General features: G+C 67.3%; 4 protein-coding genes across 4 annotated transcripts; 1 reads left to right on the top strand and 3 right to left on the bottom strand.

Moving 5' to 3' along the window:
• Nucleotides 1-159: 159 nt before the first annotated feature.
• On the bottom strand, nucleotides 160-2,822 carry EMIHUDRAFT_209706 (hypothetical protein; the record flags this gene model as incomplete). The annotated part of the gene is made up of 4 exons (XM_005770122.1): nucleotides 160-493; nucleotides 568-1,040; nucleotides 1,563-1,685; nucleotides 1,932-2,822. 4 exons carry the CDS (start codon nucleotides 2,820-2,822, stop codon nucleotides 160-162), a joined length of 1,821 nt encoding a protein of 606 aa, XP_005770179.1.
• Nucleotides 2,823-4,333: 1,511 nt separating this feature from the next.
• On the bottom strand, nucleotides 4,334-10,015 carry EMIHUDRAFT_451307 (hypothetical protein; the record flags this gene model as incomplete). Its single annotated transcript, XM_005770123.1, has 9 exons — nucleotides 8,963-10,015; nucleotides 7,516-8,898; nucleotides 7,096-7,401; nucleotides 6,396-6,504; nucleotides 6,284-6,318; nucleotides 5,798-6,034; nucleotides 5,624-5,710; nucleotides 5,465-5,565; nucleotides 4,334-5,387 (listed from the first exon to the last, which is right to left on the bottom strand). Exons 1-9 carry the CDS (start codon nucleotides 9,968-9,970, stop codon nucleotides 4,334-4,336), a joined length of 4,320 nt encoding a protein of 1,439 aa, XP_005770180.1. The 5' UTR covers nucleotides 9,971-10,015.
• Nucleotides 10,016-10,794: 779 nt separating this feature from the next.
• On the top strand, nucleotides 10,795-11,709 carry EMIHUDRAFT_65821 (adenylate kinase; the record flags this gene model as incomplete). The annotated part of the gene is made up of 3 exons (XM_005770124.1): nucleotides 10,795-11,055; nucleotides 11,149-11,328; nucleotides 11,491-11,709. The coding sequence occupies 3 exons, from the start codon at nucleotides 10,795-10,797 to the stop codon at nucleotides 11,707-11,709; spliced, it is 660 nt and encodes a 219-aa protein (XP_005770181.1).
• A 525-nt stretch (nucleotides 11,710-12,234) lies between these two features.
• Nucleotides 12,235-13,263, bottom strand: EMIHUDRAFT_209710 (hypothetical protein; the record flags this gene model as incomplete). The annotated part of the gene is made up of 2 exons (XM_005770125.1): nucleotides 12,235-13,021; nucleotides 13,193-13,263. The coding sequence occupies 2 exons, from the start codon at nucleotides 13,261-13,263 to the stop codon at nucleotides 12,235-12,237; spliced, it is 858 nt and encodes a 285-aa protein (XP_005770182.1).
• Nucleotides 13,264-14,003: the final 740 nt, after the last annotated feature.

Here is a 14,003-nt window from a genome sequence, read left to right on the forward strand (position 1 = left end):
GCGGGGCGAGCCCCCGGGAAGAGTCGAGTGGCCTCTGTGTGCCTATCTCTCTCCAGTCTCCACTCTCCGCTCCCCAACGTGTATACGTACAAAACTCGACTGGGAACACTGTACTCTTCGACGTACACACCACATGACGCATTCCTACCTCTCTGAGGGTCAACTGTCCGGGTCGATGCATTCAGGTCGCCAGCTCAAGTAGACGTCCCAAGCACGAAAGGTGCCGAGCGCAAAGGCGAGATTGACGAGGCAGTGCCACAGCTGGTGGCTCGTAAAGAGAAGGTCCGCCAACGGAGCGGGCTGCAGCGCCCGTTCGGGCAAGCCAGATCCCTTGACGAGGAGGCCGAGCACAAAGGTGCCCATCGAGGCGGACCAGTACCAGATGTACGGGGACGGCACGGCCACATGGACAGGTCCGTGGCCGTACTGGAGCGAGAGCTCGTAGATGAAGGGCACCCCTGCAGCCGCGCCGGGGGCGAGATCAGCGCGGGCCCTCCCCGGCAGCTTACTCGGGGGGGGGCAGCTGGGGGGGGGCGGTGCGCGGGGACGGTGCGTGGTCGCGGGGACGGTGCGTGGTGGGCGGGGCGTGTGCCGTTCGAGAAGACGCAGAAGAGGAGGAAGGCCATGTTCCGCAGCACGGGCGACGAGTCTCCCGACACGAGCACCGCGACGAGCGAGGTGGAGAGCAGGCCGAGGGTCGAGGCGAAGAAGAGGACCTGCAGCTGCGTCGAGCAGTAGAAAGCGAAGCGGCCGTAGACGGACGCCGTGGTCAGTATAGCGAGCGAGATGGAGATGTAGTCGCATGACCACCAGGCGATGTAGCCGGTGGCGGAGGTGCAGTGCAACAAGTGCGCGAGGCCCGAGCAGAGCGGCCGCAGCACGTTCGCGCACACCAAGCCGGCGCCGACGATGTAGCGGTCGTGGAGCGGCGCGGCCTCGTGGGCGTGCAGCATCTCGGCCGCCCAGCCCGCAAACACCGCCGCGGGCAGTAGTTCGGTCCACACGTTGAGCGTCTCGTTGTGCAGCCGGAAGAGCGACGCCTATCCGCGTCATCTCTGTCGTGTCCTCTGGTCTCAGAGGTGGGGCGGGGCGTCTCGCTGCGCTGATGGATAGGCGCCCACGCGAGCCGACGCGTGAAGCGCGTGCGGTAGCCCGTGAGGATGTGCGGGTAGGGAGTGTGCCAGCGCGGCAGCTGGCTCGCATCGACGAGCTCGAAGGTGTCCCGCTGCGGCGCGCTGTTGTGGAGCAGCAGCAGCGCGGCGGGAGGCGCGGCGGCAGCAGAGGCGGCGGCGTCCATGGACGGGCCGGCGAGAGCAGCGGCGGAGGAGACGGCGCGCTTGCGGAGCGGGAGGGGGAAGCGGAGGTGGGACGGGAGCTCGTGGAGAGAGCGAGCGAGCGAGCGGCCGAGGAACTCGTGCAGCGAGGAGGAGCCTGCGTGTACGAACTGCGGCGACTCGACACGGCCAAACATGCGTCGGATCCAGGGCTGGTTGGAATTGAGAGACGGGTGGCTGTTCCGCATCTAGGAGGGAGGAGCCCGTCTCGGCGAGGGCGTGTTGCACCGCCTCGAGCGAGTGAGCGCCCGAAGTGAGGCCGCGGAGCTGCAGCAGCTCGTGCAGCGAAGAGAGGACGGCGCGGTGCAGCGCGACGCCGCTGCTCGGCGGGAGGGGCGTCGAGTAGGCGTCCTCGCCGTGGGGGAGGCCTACGGGGAGGTGCCGAGACGCTGCAGGGAAAGGCTCCTCCTCCTCCTCCCCCTCCTCGGCGCGAGGGCGGCCGTGGACGTGCCGCAGCTGGTCGAGCGACGATGCCGAGTGGGAGCGAGTCGGAGGGCGGTTGGGGCTGGGGCTCGGCTGCGGCGAGCTTAAGCTCCGCGCCGGAGAAGCGTGCGCTGTCCGCGCAGGAGAGCCGTCCGCTCTCCGCAGCGGCGTCACCGCGCCCGTCGACTCGGCGGGCGCAGCGGCCCGGTCAGATGCAGCGGCGGCGGCTGCGGCGAGGAGAGGGGACACGAGCGAAGTCGCCGGCGCAGCCGCGCCAGCGAGCGAGTGGTGCTGGAAGCTACCTCTCGCACTCGCCCTGTCGGCGCTCGCCCTGTCGGCGCGCGTCTGCGCGAGCTGCATCAGGAAGAGGTCGCGCTGCGCCCGCTCGAGGGATCGCGCCGCGATGACGCAAGTGAGCGTGGAGAAGCAGAGTGCGACGGGAAACCAGCCGGCGCCTGGAGGCGCGTCGGAGGCCTGGGCGATGGCAAACGCGCCGTAGAGGAGGTTAAGCAGCGCGCCGACGATGAGGGTTGCCTGGCACATCATCCGCAGCAGCGAGGCGCCGAGCCCAAAGCAGACGATGATGATTAGTAGCGCCGGAGCAGAGAAGACGCCGTCCGCGTTGAGGGCCGAGCGGACGGTGACAAAACCAGTGACGAGCAGCAGCACGACCGCCGTGAAGAGCTGTGGGCGGTGGGACACGCACGGCGCAAATGAGAGCGCAAACGAGAGGGAGAGGACGACGACGATAGTAGCCTCCATCCCAAACTTGAGCAGCTCGTACGGATCAGACGAGCCGCTCCGGGCTGCAGGAGCCTCGGCGGAGGTTTGATTTCCGGGCGCGGCGTGCTGTAGATTCTCCCACGAGGTGAAGGCGATGGCGCACGCGAGGTAGAGAAAGTTGGCGATGAGCAAGCCTGCACGAAGCTCTCGCTGGTACACGACGTGGTGCCAGAGTCGAAAGGAGACCTCGAGCTCGCAATGCTCAAAGGTGAACCATCGCCGCGGAACGCTGGCGAGCGTTCTCTCGAGGCTGTCACGAAGGGCGTCCGCCTCGGGGAGCATGCGGGAGCTCGTCGTTTGCAGCAGAGTGCTCCCGCTAAGAAGTGTAGGAGTTTCCTAGCTACAGCCTGCTCGAGCGCGCGCGCCCGCGCGGCCTCTGCCCTTAGCCCTAGAAGCACGTGCGGCCCCGCAGGCGCGAGTCGGGCGCGGCACGCACCGCCGCGCGCGAGAGTAGCCTAGTGTCACTGCAGCGCCAGCGCCAGCAGCGCGTTATTCGGCGCGCGCGAGAATTCTTTTTGCTAGCGTTCCTAGTGTCGGTGAACCTTCTTTTCCCAGACGGCTATCTATAGGATTGAGAGCAGCCTCGCTCTCAATCCTAGAAGTCGAAGGATTGTGAGCAGCAGTCATCGCAATCGTAGCATCTCTGTGCGATTGTGAGCGCCTACGCCGTAGCCGCTACCTACGCTCGCAATCCTACATACATACATCTTCTAGGACTACGAGCAGCTCCGCTCCCAACCAAGGTGACTGGTGACGCCTACGACTACTACCAGCGCGCTCGCAATCCGAGCAAAGTCTAGGGTTGCGAGCAGCACTGCTCACATAAACGCACAACCCCGGGCCCCGAAATAGCACAGTGAGTGACAGCACTGCTCACAATCCTAGCAACATGCCTCCGATTGCGAGCAGTAGCGCTCGCAATCCTACATCTTGTATGTAGGACTATGAGCGGCTGCGCTCACAATCGTACCAAAGATCCAAGGATTGCTGGCAGGCGCACAGGGGGCGCTCCCAGTCGCTCCAGCCGCGAGCGCTTGTGAGCGCGCCGGGATGGTCTCCTCACAATCCAAACAGTGATCCCACCGGTTGCGAGGGGACCCGCTCGCAATCCTAGAAGAGTGTAGGATTGCGAGCGTAGGCGCTCACAATCGCACAGAGATGCTACGATTGCGAGGAGTGCTGCTCCCAATCTTCGACTTCTAGGATTGAGAGCGAGGCTGCTCTCAATCCTAGCCGTCTAGAAAAGAAGGTTCACCCTTGTGTCGTGCGAGGGAGTTTTGTTGTAAAATTCTTTTTCGCTTCAACCGGTTAGAGGAGGCCGGCATGGGTGCCTGCGACTGGGAAGCCCGCATGCGGAAAAGCCCATTCCCTGGGAGTGCTTCTAGGGTTTGTCTGTCTTCTTTCTTTCTTTCTGCTTCTAGGGCTAAGGGGCACCACCGACCCGTCTTGGTCCCCCGAATATAAAACTTTTTGCCGGATCCCGGCATCAGCTGGCTGGCCGTGAACAAGATCGGCCGAACAAGATCGGCCGAACGCGGTATAGTGGTTGTGGTCGTCCAGGCACTGACCGGGCATACACACCGGGGGGCGAGCCGGGAGACGCGGCGGCTGGCTGTCTGCGCGGGGCACTGCGAACTCTGCCGGCGCCAGAGAGGGTTGCCTCAAGGTGGCTGATGGCCCGCGTGCCCCCCCCCCTAACCCCCCCCCACCCCCACCCTTTTACCTAGTACCGTACTGGTGGCCACACCAAGAATCCACAGCAGGCCGCACGAAGCCCCACAGCGCTCGCGCTCTCACATCGCTCCCTTCACCGCGGGAAAGGTGAATGCGCCAAAGTAGGGATCGACCTTCTTCGCGCCGGCGCGGCGCTCCTCGCGCGTCAGGTTGGCCTCGTACTCCTTGAAACGGGCAGTCAGCCGCTCCTCTTGCGAGGTGTAGTCGCCCTCGTACACGCGGCTGATCCACTCTTCGAGCGGCTTGAGGTGCAGCGCGTCGACGTCCCACGTCGTCAGCAAATCCTCGATAATGTGGAACTCGGAGACAAGGGACGGCAGCCCACTCTCGGCCGACGGCTCGTACGCGCGCAGGATGGGGTGGAGGAACTGCGAGTAGTGCGCGCGCCCCACCTCGCGGGTCGCGAAGGAGAGGTCTCCCCTTCCGTTGTGGCCCTTGTTGCCGTAGTCCATGTGCAGCGTCAGCAGCAGCCGCAGAGAGGTTGGGAAGGCAGAGTGCGCGATGAAGCGCAGCGGCACCTCCTCCATGTAGGTGGCGGAGGCGTCCCGCACCAGCACCGCGTCGCACAGCTCGCCAAACATCTGGTACAACCCCGAGCTCGACTGGAAGCGCCTCTGCAGGGCGAGCGCCACCGAACGCGCCGCGGTGCTGCCCAGCTCGCGCTGGCTCTCCCAGCGCACGCCTTGGTGGCTGAGCCGCAGCAGCCTGTACAGCGCGCGCGCGGTGTAGCGGAAGCCGTGCACGAAGCCGCCCGCAGACCGCTTGTAGTCGTGCGCGTGCGAGAGGGTGCCCGCAAAGTAGAGGTTCTTGACATTGACGGACTCATACGACTCTGTGAGCGCGGGGTACTTACCGCCGAGCAGGCCGAGATCGCGGTTGAGTGTCGGCTTGACGGCGTCTTCGAAGAGGCGGTCCTCGAAGACCCAGCCGAGGCAACGGATCACGCGATCGTATCCCTCGCGGTACGACGGGTTGTGACCGCCGCCGCAGCCAAAGTCGATCTCGGGCTTGCCGCCCGGCGAGACCCGGCGTGCTAGCGAGCAGTTGCGCCCCTCGAGGTCGGTGTCGACGTCGATCGTGTCCAGCGACTTGAGGAAGAACGTGTCGAGGAGGCTGCGGGGACGCGGCGACATATGTGTATGTCACGGGCGGGGATTGGGAGGGCGGACGCGGTCTCGGGGGAGGAGAACCCGTTGTTCACCGCGCGTAGGTCGCCGACGTAGTGCGTGAAGTAGGACTGCTTGAGACCGCCGTGCGAGCGGCCGATCATGTGCACGTACCCGGCGGTCGCCTGCGCGCGGCAAGTAAGACTGCTTGAGACCGCCGTGCGAGCGGCCGATCATGTGCACGTACCCGGCGGTCGCCTGCGCGCGGCCTGCCGCCTCGAAGGCGGCGTTGCCGAGCCCGAGAACGAGTACGCGCTGGTCCTTGTACGCCTGTGCAGAGGCGAGGGGAGATGGATGAGGAGCCTTCCCCGAACCACGATCCCAGCGCCCGCCTCCCTCGCTAGCCTCCTCCCGCACGTCCACCGACTCGTACCCGTCCGCCAGCTCAATGCCTTCCATGTCGGGCACGTATGGCCGCCCGAGCGCAGTCGCCACAATGAGGTACTTGCACGTGAGGAAACGCCCGGCCGACGACTGCAGCGCGAAGCCCTCGTGATCGCCGATGCGTCGCCTCGAGACGCGCGCCACCTCCCACTCAAATTGCACCTTCAGTCGGTGGAAGCGGTGGTACGCACGCAGGTAGGCGAGGTACTCCTCGCGCGCCGGAAACATGCGGGACGAGAAGTCGGTGAATCGCGGAGACGCGCCCCCGCCGCCTCGAGCGCCGCGCGCACCCGTCGACCTCCCGCCGACCCCGGCTGCCGCCGCCGCCGCCGGAAGGAGCGAGTTCCAGTCGTGTCGCAGATTGAACTCGTCAAACTCCTCCCTCGGACGCGATGTGTAGCGCTTGTTTAGCGAGATGAGCTGGTCGTGGCGAGGGTATGTCTCCCAGAAGGTGCCAACGCGAGAGCCACGCTCCACGATCCGGTAGTCGACACCTGACGGAAATGATAGGGAGGGAGGATAAAGATGTGTGAAAGGCAAGAGGGTGTGGCTGCACCATCGATTGAGCCACCTCCATCCTCCATGAAGGCCCCGAGCTGCATGCCTCCCGGGCCGGCGCCAATGATGATGTACTCGCTGTACGAGCCGAGATGCTCAGCGTACCTTGGAGCATCTTCGGTCTGCAGCCGCTCAGACTCGTTGACAGGAGAGCGGGAGGCGGCCAAACGATGCGTGGAGGCCAATGCGGCTGTCGACAGGTGGCGGGAGGCAGCGGCGGCTGCGGCTGCAGCGAGCACTGCAGTGAGCGCGTGTGTCCACAGGGTGTGCGAGCGCCCAGCTCCTCGCACAGCCGGAGGCGGCTTAGAAGTTTTCGTGCGTGTCATGACTGGGCCTGAACGCGATGATGGGCACGTTGCGCGCGCGTGTGGCGCGCTCGCTTTCTAGCCAACACCGCGATCGTTTCGAGACGACACGAGACTCGCCGAGGAGAACGGCGAAACCGCAAAATAGCCCCACAAATACCCTCTACCCGCGCAGCCCCTCTCCGCCCCACCTCCCCCCCTCCACTCCGACCCTCCCTCCCTTCCCCACAGCGAGGACCGAGGTGAGCCGGCCTGGTACATGCTACATCATTTCCCCTCAAAGAGCGACTTGAAGTTCGCAACACGGCCCGACTCGATGCCGCCCGACCGCTGCGCCGGCAGCTCGGGCCGTGGTGGCGGCGGGGCGGCTGGCGCGGGGTCGGCGGCGGCAGCCTCCCTCGCCGAGACGAGCTCCTGCTTCGCGCCCGCGAGCTCTCGCCTCGCCTGCTGCAGCTGCTCCTGGAGCGACGCCTCGAGCGCCTTGCTCCGGTCCGCCTGCAGCTGGAGCCGCTGCCGCTCCGCCTGCCACGCCTCCTCCTTTGCCGCCGCCTCTTTGCGCGTCTTTGCGAGCTCGGAGACCAGCTTGCCCATGGTGGCCGACTCGCGCTGCGAGGCCCGCTGCGAGAGCCGGTCGGTGATGGTGGAGCGCGAGTGCGAGTTCGGCACGCGCTCGCTCGCGTGCTCCTCGTCGGCGCGGTCCTCCTCCACCGGCTCCTTGATCGTGGACGAGCCGCGCGTCTGCCACGCCTTGCTCGCCCGGAGGCTCGCCGCCTGCTCCGCCGCCGCCTGCGTCGCGGCCGCCGCCACGGCCACCGCCTCTGTGGACACCTTTGTGTACTCCTCAAAGGCAAACTCGAGCTCCTCCAGCTCCGCCGTGAGCACCTGCTGCACGGTCCGGGCGAGCACGTCGCCCTCGCCCCGCTGCGAGACGCGCGCCGTCGGTGGGAGCGTCTCCGCGTCCGACATGAAGTCGGTCCCCTCGCCGGCCGGCTCCTGCATCGACGCGATGCTGGCGGCAAGCGGCGAGACGTCCGTTCTGGACTGGAGCCGCGCGACCCACGCCGCCGCCTCTAGCGACTCCTCCCCCGCCCCGGCATCTGCAGGGAACCCGAGCAGCGCCTTGCTGCCCTTGATGTTTAGCCGGAAGCCGCGGCGAGGACCAACGCCCCTTGGCAGCTGCGACGCCTCGAATGTGACCGCCGCGACGGAGGTGTGCTCGAGCGGGATCGAGCAACGCAGCTCGGTGCAGCTGGCGTCGGCATAGTACCTCAGCGACCCGGCGCCGATGGTGGCCCAGCGCCGCTTCCAGGTGTGCAGAAGCTTGCCGCACCGCTTGTGGAAGCAGCCCAGCCGCGTGTGCTCGCTGTCGGGCGTGGGGACCAGCTCGCCGTCGCTGGGCACGGAAGTCAGCGAGGAGACGGGCGATTCTGGCCGCGACCGCGTCGGTGAGGGCCGCCGCGGAAAGCTCTGAAGCGAGCTCAGCGGGCGCGACGGAGGGCTCGCGCCAGGCCTACAGCTCACGAGCGAGGCTCGGGTTGCTCTTCCTCGCGTCCCGAGAGAGGGCTGGGGCGGGGCGGGCCGCCTCTGCGTCGTGCTCGGCGAGGGCAAGTCGGGGTTGAGCCTGGCGCTGTTTGACTCGGAGTTCTCCGAGTTGTCGCGCTGCAGGTGCGCGAGGTGCGCGAGGACAGACGCGCTCGGCGCGCCCCTCGCGCTCGGCGGAGGCTCGCTCGTGTCGCTCCTAGCGCTCCTCGCGCTCGGCAACGGGTTGCCCGCCTCGTCCCTCGGCGTCTCCGGCGGCGGCTGCGGCAGCTTGCGCATGTGCGTAGGCGGCACGTACGGCGCGCGAAGGCTGCTCGTCATCGTCAGCGGCCGCACCATCGGCATCGGCGCTGCGGCGGCGGGCGCCGCCTCGCCTCCCGCCGCCTCTGCTGGCTTGTGCGCCGCGGCGCGTGAGGAAGCGCGTGGCGAGGCGCGTGGCGAGGCGCGTGGCGAGACGCGGGGCGAGCCCGAGGTGTCATAGTCCTGCATGAAGGAGAAGCCGCCCTCCGTGGCCGTGGAGAGCCTGCCGCCGGGATCGGCCTCGGCCGCCGCCGGCGCGGTCACGTCCTGCTCGAGCCACTCGAGCCGCGCCACCAAGACGGTGATGTCGTCGGTCCTGCTGTCGACGGCCAGCCACTCCTCCGCCGCCTCGCGCACGAGCTTGAGGCACGCCTGCTCACAACTCATGCTGTGTGAAGCGCCGGTTCTCCGCCGCTCCGCGCTCGGCAAAAGGCGCCTCGCGCGGGCTGCCTCCCGGGCCCTCCCCGTGCTGGCGGGCAAGCTCGAGCACGCGCTCGTTGGAGAGGGCGTCGAAGATGCCGTCGGTCGCGAGGATGATGTACCGGTCCGCCGCGGTCAGAGGCACCGTCTTCATCTCGGGCGTGGCGATCATGCCCAGGCTCTTTGCCATGCTGTCCCCAAAGCCGCGTGTGAGCGTGCAGCCGGGCATGTCGCGGTCGCGCGCAAAGATGCGCAGCTTCTCCTCGGCGTCATCGTCGGAGCCGCGGTCCTTCTCCCAGCTGTCGGCCCACGGCTCGAGGCCGCGCAGCTGAGGCATCGTCATGATGCGCGCGCCGCTCGCCTTGCACCGCTTGTACTCCTCGTAGTCGGCTGGGGTGTGGTCGTCCGACAGCTGTTCCGCCGCCAGCGAGCTCCCGCCGTCGAGGCTCCCGAGCAGCGCGCGCGAGTCGCCCAGGCTCGCGACGCGGGCGACGCCGTCCTCCGCGTCGATCGCGAGCACGCACGCCGTCGTGCCGCTCGTCACGCTGGGCACGTCTGGCTCCGCCTCGAGGAGATCATCGACGCGCTGAAACGACTCGATGATGGCCTCGGTGTCGGCGACGCTCCTCAAGCCTTCGGCGAGGCGATCGCAGACGAACTGGGCCACCGTGTGGCCCGATGCTCCGTGCCCGTCAAAGACCCCGAACAGGGCCGCCTTGCTGCCGTCCTCGGCGACAGTGTAGTTTCTGGCAACGAAGCGGTCCTGGTTCTCGTGGGCCTGGCCGGGGTAGACGCCGCTCATCGTCGCGGCGCACCACGCCACCCTCAGCTGAGCGTCGCTGAGCACGCTCACTCCGTCCCGCAGCTCGGTGGCCGCCACAGCCGCGTCGAGCAGAAGCTGCGGATCCTCAGACGTCTTTGACCACCGCTCGGACCGCAGCGAGACGCTGGACGCCCTGCTGGCGCGTGACTGACGCAGCGGACCGCGAGGGCTGGCGAGCTGGTAGGAGGGCTGGTCGGACATCGGACGATAACGCTACCGCGGCTCGCACAAGGCGGCCACAGTCCACTTCGGAGTGGTTGATCGCAACAAAACCTCATGCTGTGGCGACACTCTCTCGAGGTTCTCGAGGTGGGTATCCTTTCGCCGCGTTGGGTAGCGACACTGGGCACGGGACTGGCGCGCACTGGCACTCACACAGGTACACCACGGGAGCTGCCTAGAAGCGACTCCCGCGAGGGCGGAAGGGAACCGCCTGTGTCACAAAAGACACATGATCCCCATAGCGTCGTCGGGTGGTGGGGACTACCTGAAGAGAGAGGGAAAAGTGTGCAGGCGGAAGAAAGAAACACGCGACACGCCACGCCAACAAGGGATGGGAGAAGAAGGAAGACATGGTGGCCCCACCCGCACGAGCAGGATCTTGAAGGAAGCGCGAGGCGGTTAGGTTAGGTGAAGGTGAAGAACAGCCAGCCTCGTCTTTCGCAAATTGAATCGTGGGATCGCTTGTCATGTGAAAGAAAGAAAGAAAGAAAACAGACAACCCAAGGGAGGGATGTGAGAGAATGCTTGTGTGAACCTTGCGCTTTTTCTTGTTCGCGCGAGCTCGGAAGCACTACACGCGCGCATCCGCACAGATGCTCCTCGCCACGGTCTTCGCCTTCGGCCTGGCGCCGTCGGCCTTCGTCACCACCTCTGGCCCGGTCGCCGCTGGCGCGGTCCGGCAGGAGCGCCCTGCCGTCGCGCTCTCTTCCCGCCGCGCCGAGCGCTCGGCCACCTCGCTGCCACTGCGGTCTCGCCGCTCGTCGCTGATGATGCTCGCCGGCGGCAGCGACGGCAAGAACGTGATGATCCTGTTTGGCCCGCCGGGAGCGGGCAAGGGCTCGCAGGCGCCCAAGATTGTGGACGTGCTCGGCATCCCGCAGCTCTCGACGGGCGACATGCTGCGCGCCGCCGTCGCCGCGGGCACCGACGTGGGCAAGCAGGCGCAGGGCGTGATGGCGTCGGGCGGGCTCGTCAGCGACGAGCTGGTCGTCTCCATCATCCGGGAGCGAATCACGGAGCCGGACTGCCGAGGCGGCTTCATCCTCGACGGCTTCCCGCGCACCGTCGAGCAGGCGGCCGCGCCGTGAGAGGGAGAGGGAGAGGGAGAGGAGACGCTCTGGGCTCGGCTCTGAGCCGGCCGCCGCCGCGCCGCGCAGGCAAAGATGCTCGACGAGATGCTGCAGGCGTCGGGCGACGCGGTGACGCTCGTGCTCGCGCTCGAAGTGCCGGACGAGGTGCTGACGGAGCGGATCTGCGGCCGGCGCGAGAGCACCTCGGCCGCGGCGCAGCGGCGCGGGAGGAGGCTCCGCCGACCCCCGCCCCCCTCCCCCGCGCAGGTGGGTGCACAAGGCGTCGGGACGCTCGTACCACGTCAGCTTCGCTCGCCCGAAGTCGCTCCAGGACGGGCAGGCGCCGCGGCGGCTCGAGGCGACGCGTGGCGACACTTCCGAGAGACTTCCGAAGCGCGCCCCCTCGGCGGATAGGCGCCGTCGGCCGAGACGATGCTCGACGACGAGACGTCCGAGCCCCTCATGCAGCGCGCCGACGACACGGAGGAGGCGCTCAAGACGCGCCTCTCCGCCTACCACGAGCAGACGGTTCCTATCCTCGCGCACTACGAGCCGTCGGGTGCCGTCAAGCGCGTCGACGCAAACAAGGCGCCCGCCGAGGTCTGGGCCGCCATCGAGTCGTCTTTGCCCACGGCGGTCGCAAAGTAACGCCGCTCCGTCGGCGATCTGGCCACGACGGCCGCGCCACCACCCGACGTGTGTAAGCGTGTGAGTGCTCGCACTGCTCTGACACTGTGCGCGCATCCGATGTCCCCGCGCCGGTATGGTTGATATGTACGACGTGGGGTTTTGGTTGATATGTACCACGCGCGATACATGTCAGCTCCGAGCGCTAGTAGTGGTAGCAGTGGTCGACCGCCTTATACGGAAGATTACGGACACAGCGCGGGCTAAGCCACAGTGAAATGGAACTCAGCTCTGGGACAGATAGCGCTCTGGTGGCACCACCACCAGTCCGCAGTCCCAGTCGGGTGGTGGGTCTGGCTACTGCCCGCGGCACCGCCAGCGGCGCGCCGTGCGCCCAGCCCGGCGCGATATGCGTGTAATCTGTAAAAACCACACACGTGGTGCACGCCCGGCCCATGCGCGACCGACGAGGACGACTGTATCTCTAGATACTTTGTCTACTCTATTATCTGTATTTCACTCACTCTCTCTCTTCTATCCTTAGTGTTAGTCGCCTCTCTCGAGGGAGAGGAGGACGACCTCCTCTCCGTTGACGTGAGTGCTCAGCGACGGCCCGGCCTGCCGCACGACCAGCCCGGCCTGCTTTGCGAGCCGTGCGAGGCGCGCGTGCTCCTCGCACCTGAAGCCATCCCGCACGGCGAGCGAGCCGGCCCCGATGCGCGGCGGGAAGGCGAGCAGCGTGGCAGTGGCGCCGAGCGCTGCGACCGTCTGGACCAGAGGCGGAATGGAGTCGAGGGAGTAGGTGAGATCAGAGCCGATGATAAGGCCGGGCCGCCGCCCGAGCCGTCGGAGGAGCGCCTCGGCTTGGCGGACGTTGCCCCACTCCAGCCGCTCGGTCTCCGCGCGGATGTCGTTGAGCGCGATGTTGTCGCGGCACGCCCGCAGCGCGTCGTCGCTGCCGTCGGTGCACACGAGCGGCTCCCTCACGCCCCTCGCCGCATCGAGCTTCGCGAGCGCGATGCCGCATAGCCCGAGGCCGGTGCCGAGCTCCACCCGCGGGCCTGCGGGCAGCGCCGCCGGGTCGAGCGACGCGAGGTGCGCGCATAGCGCAGCTGCAGACGCCCAGAGCGTGCTTCCGGTGTCGTCAGCAAAGGGTGAGTGGATGGCTCGGCGCTCTGACTGCATCCTCCCCTCGCCCCGCCAGCTGTCGCCGCCGTCTTCAGCGCTCGGGCGAAGCAGCACGGCGATGGCAGCGCCGTCGCAGCGCGGGAAGGAGTGTGACGACAGCTTCCGGGACAGCGCCCGAGCCATGTCGGACAGCCGATAGTCAAGTCTGTACAATAGGAGGTGCTGCACACCTCCTAGCTGGACTGGCTCACACGCTAAACCCTCCAAGCGGCGGATGTGGCTGGATGTGGCGGCTGGCGCTGGGCCGGAAAAAGAAAAATCGAAGTTTTGTTTGTGTTTACCGACAAACTGTACTACTACTACAAGGGTCTCCCACAGAACATTCACCGCATACGCATCATGCAAGCCCCACGCGCACGATCGGTGGATCGGCAGTCGGGCGGGCATGCTCTCGGTGAGCCTCGCCGTCCGCCGGCCCGCCGCTCCCGCTCCTCAGCACTGCGAGAGGTGTCGCGGATGGGCGCCGAGGCCCCGCACGGTGAGGCTGGTCGGCCGTGCCCACGGCAGCCGAGGCAGCTTCCACGGCTCCGCCCTGCCCTTGGGCAGCGCGCGCTCCCACGCATCCCTCGCCGAGCGCATCGCGCCGCCCAGCCCGAGCGGCCCTCCCCCCCCCTGCTGCTGGCGCAGCTTCGCCCACTCGCTCACCGCCTCGTTGTTGACCCAGATAGTCGCCTATGACGGGGGAGGCGTCCGGCGTCCGGGAGGGGCCGCCCGGGAGGGGGGAGGAGTCTGGGAGGCGTCTGGGAGGCGTAGCGAATCTCCTGCTTGACGGCCGTCTTGGAGAGGAGCGCGTACACGGGCGCAGGCACCCACTTGCGCAGCTTTGTGTCGCAGCTGTAGTAGACGCGGCAGCACTGCCGCCCGCGCGGCTGGATGTACCTGTGAGGGGCGGGGCCAGCGCGGCGCAGTCGGCGGAGGCCGTGGGGGCAACGGAAAGGATTCACACGGCGTCGGCGGCGCGCGAGGAGCGCGTCGCACGGCCGGCGCTGGCGGGGAGGCGGGCGGGGTGCTAGGTCGTGCACCAGTAGCCAACCGAGTCGTCGAGGTCAGACTCGCGCTCATAGTCGAGGTTCCAGACGACGCAGCCCGCCTCGGGGTCGATCTGGTGGCTCATAAAGTAGCGGAAC

Source organism: Emiliania huxleyi, assembly GCF_000372725.1.
Source record: "Emiliania huxleyi CCMP1516 unplaced genomic scaffold EMIHUscaffold_40, whole genome shotgun sequence".
NCBI lineage: Eukaryota > Haptophyta > Isochrysidales > Noelaerhabdaceae > Emiliania > Emiliania huxleyi.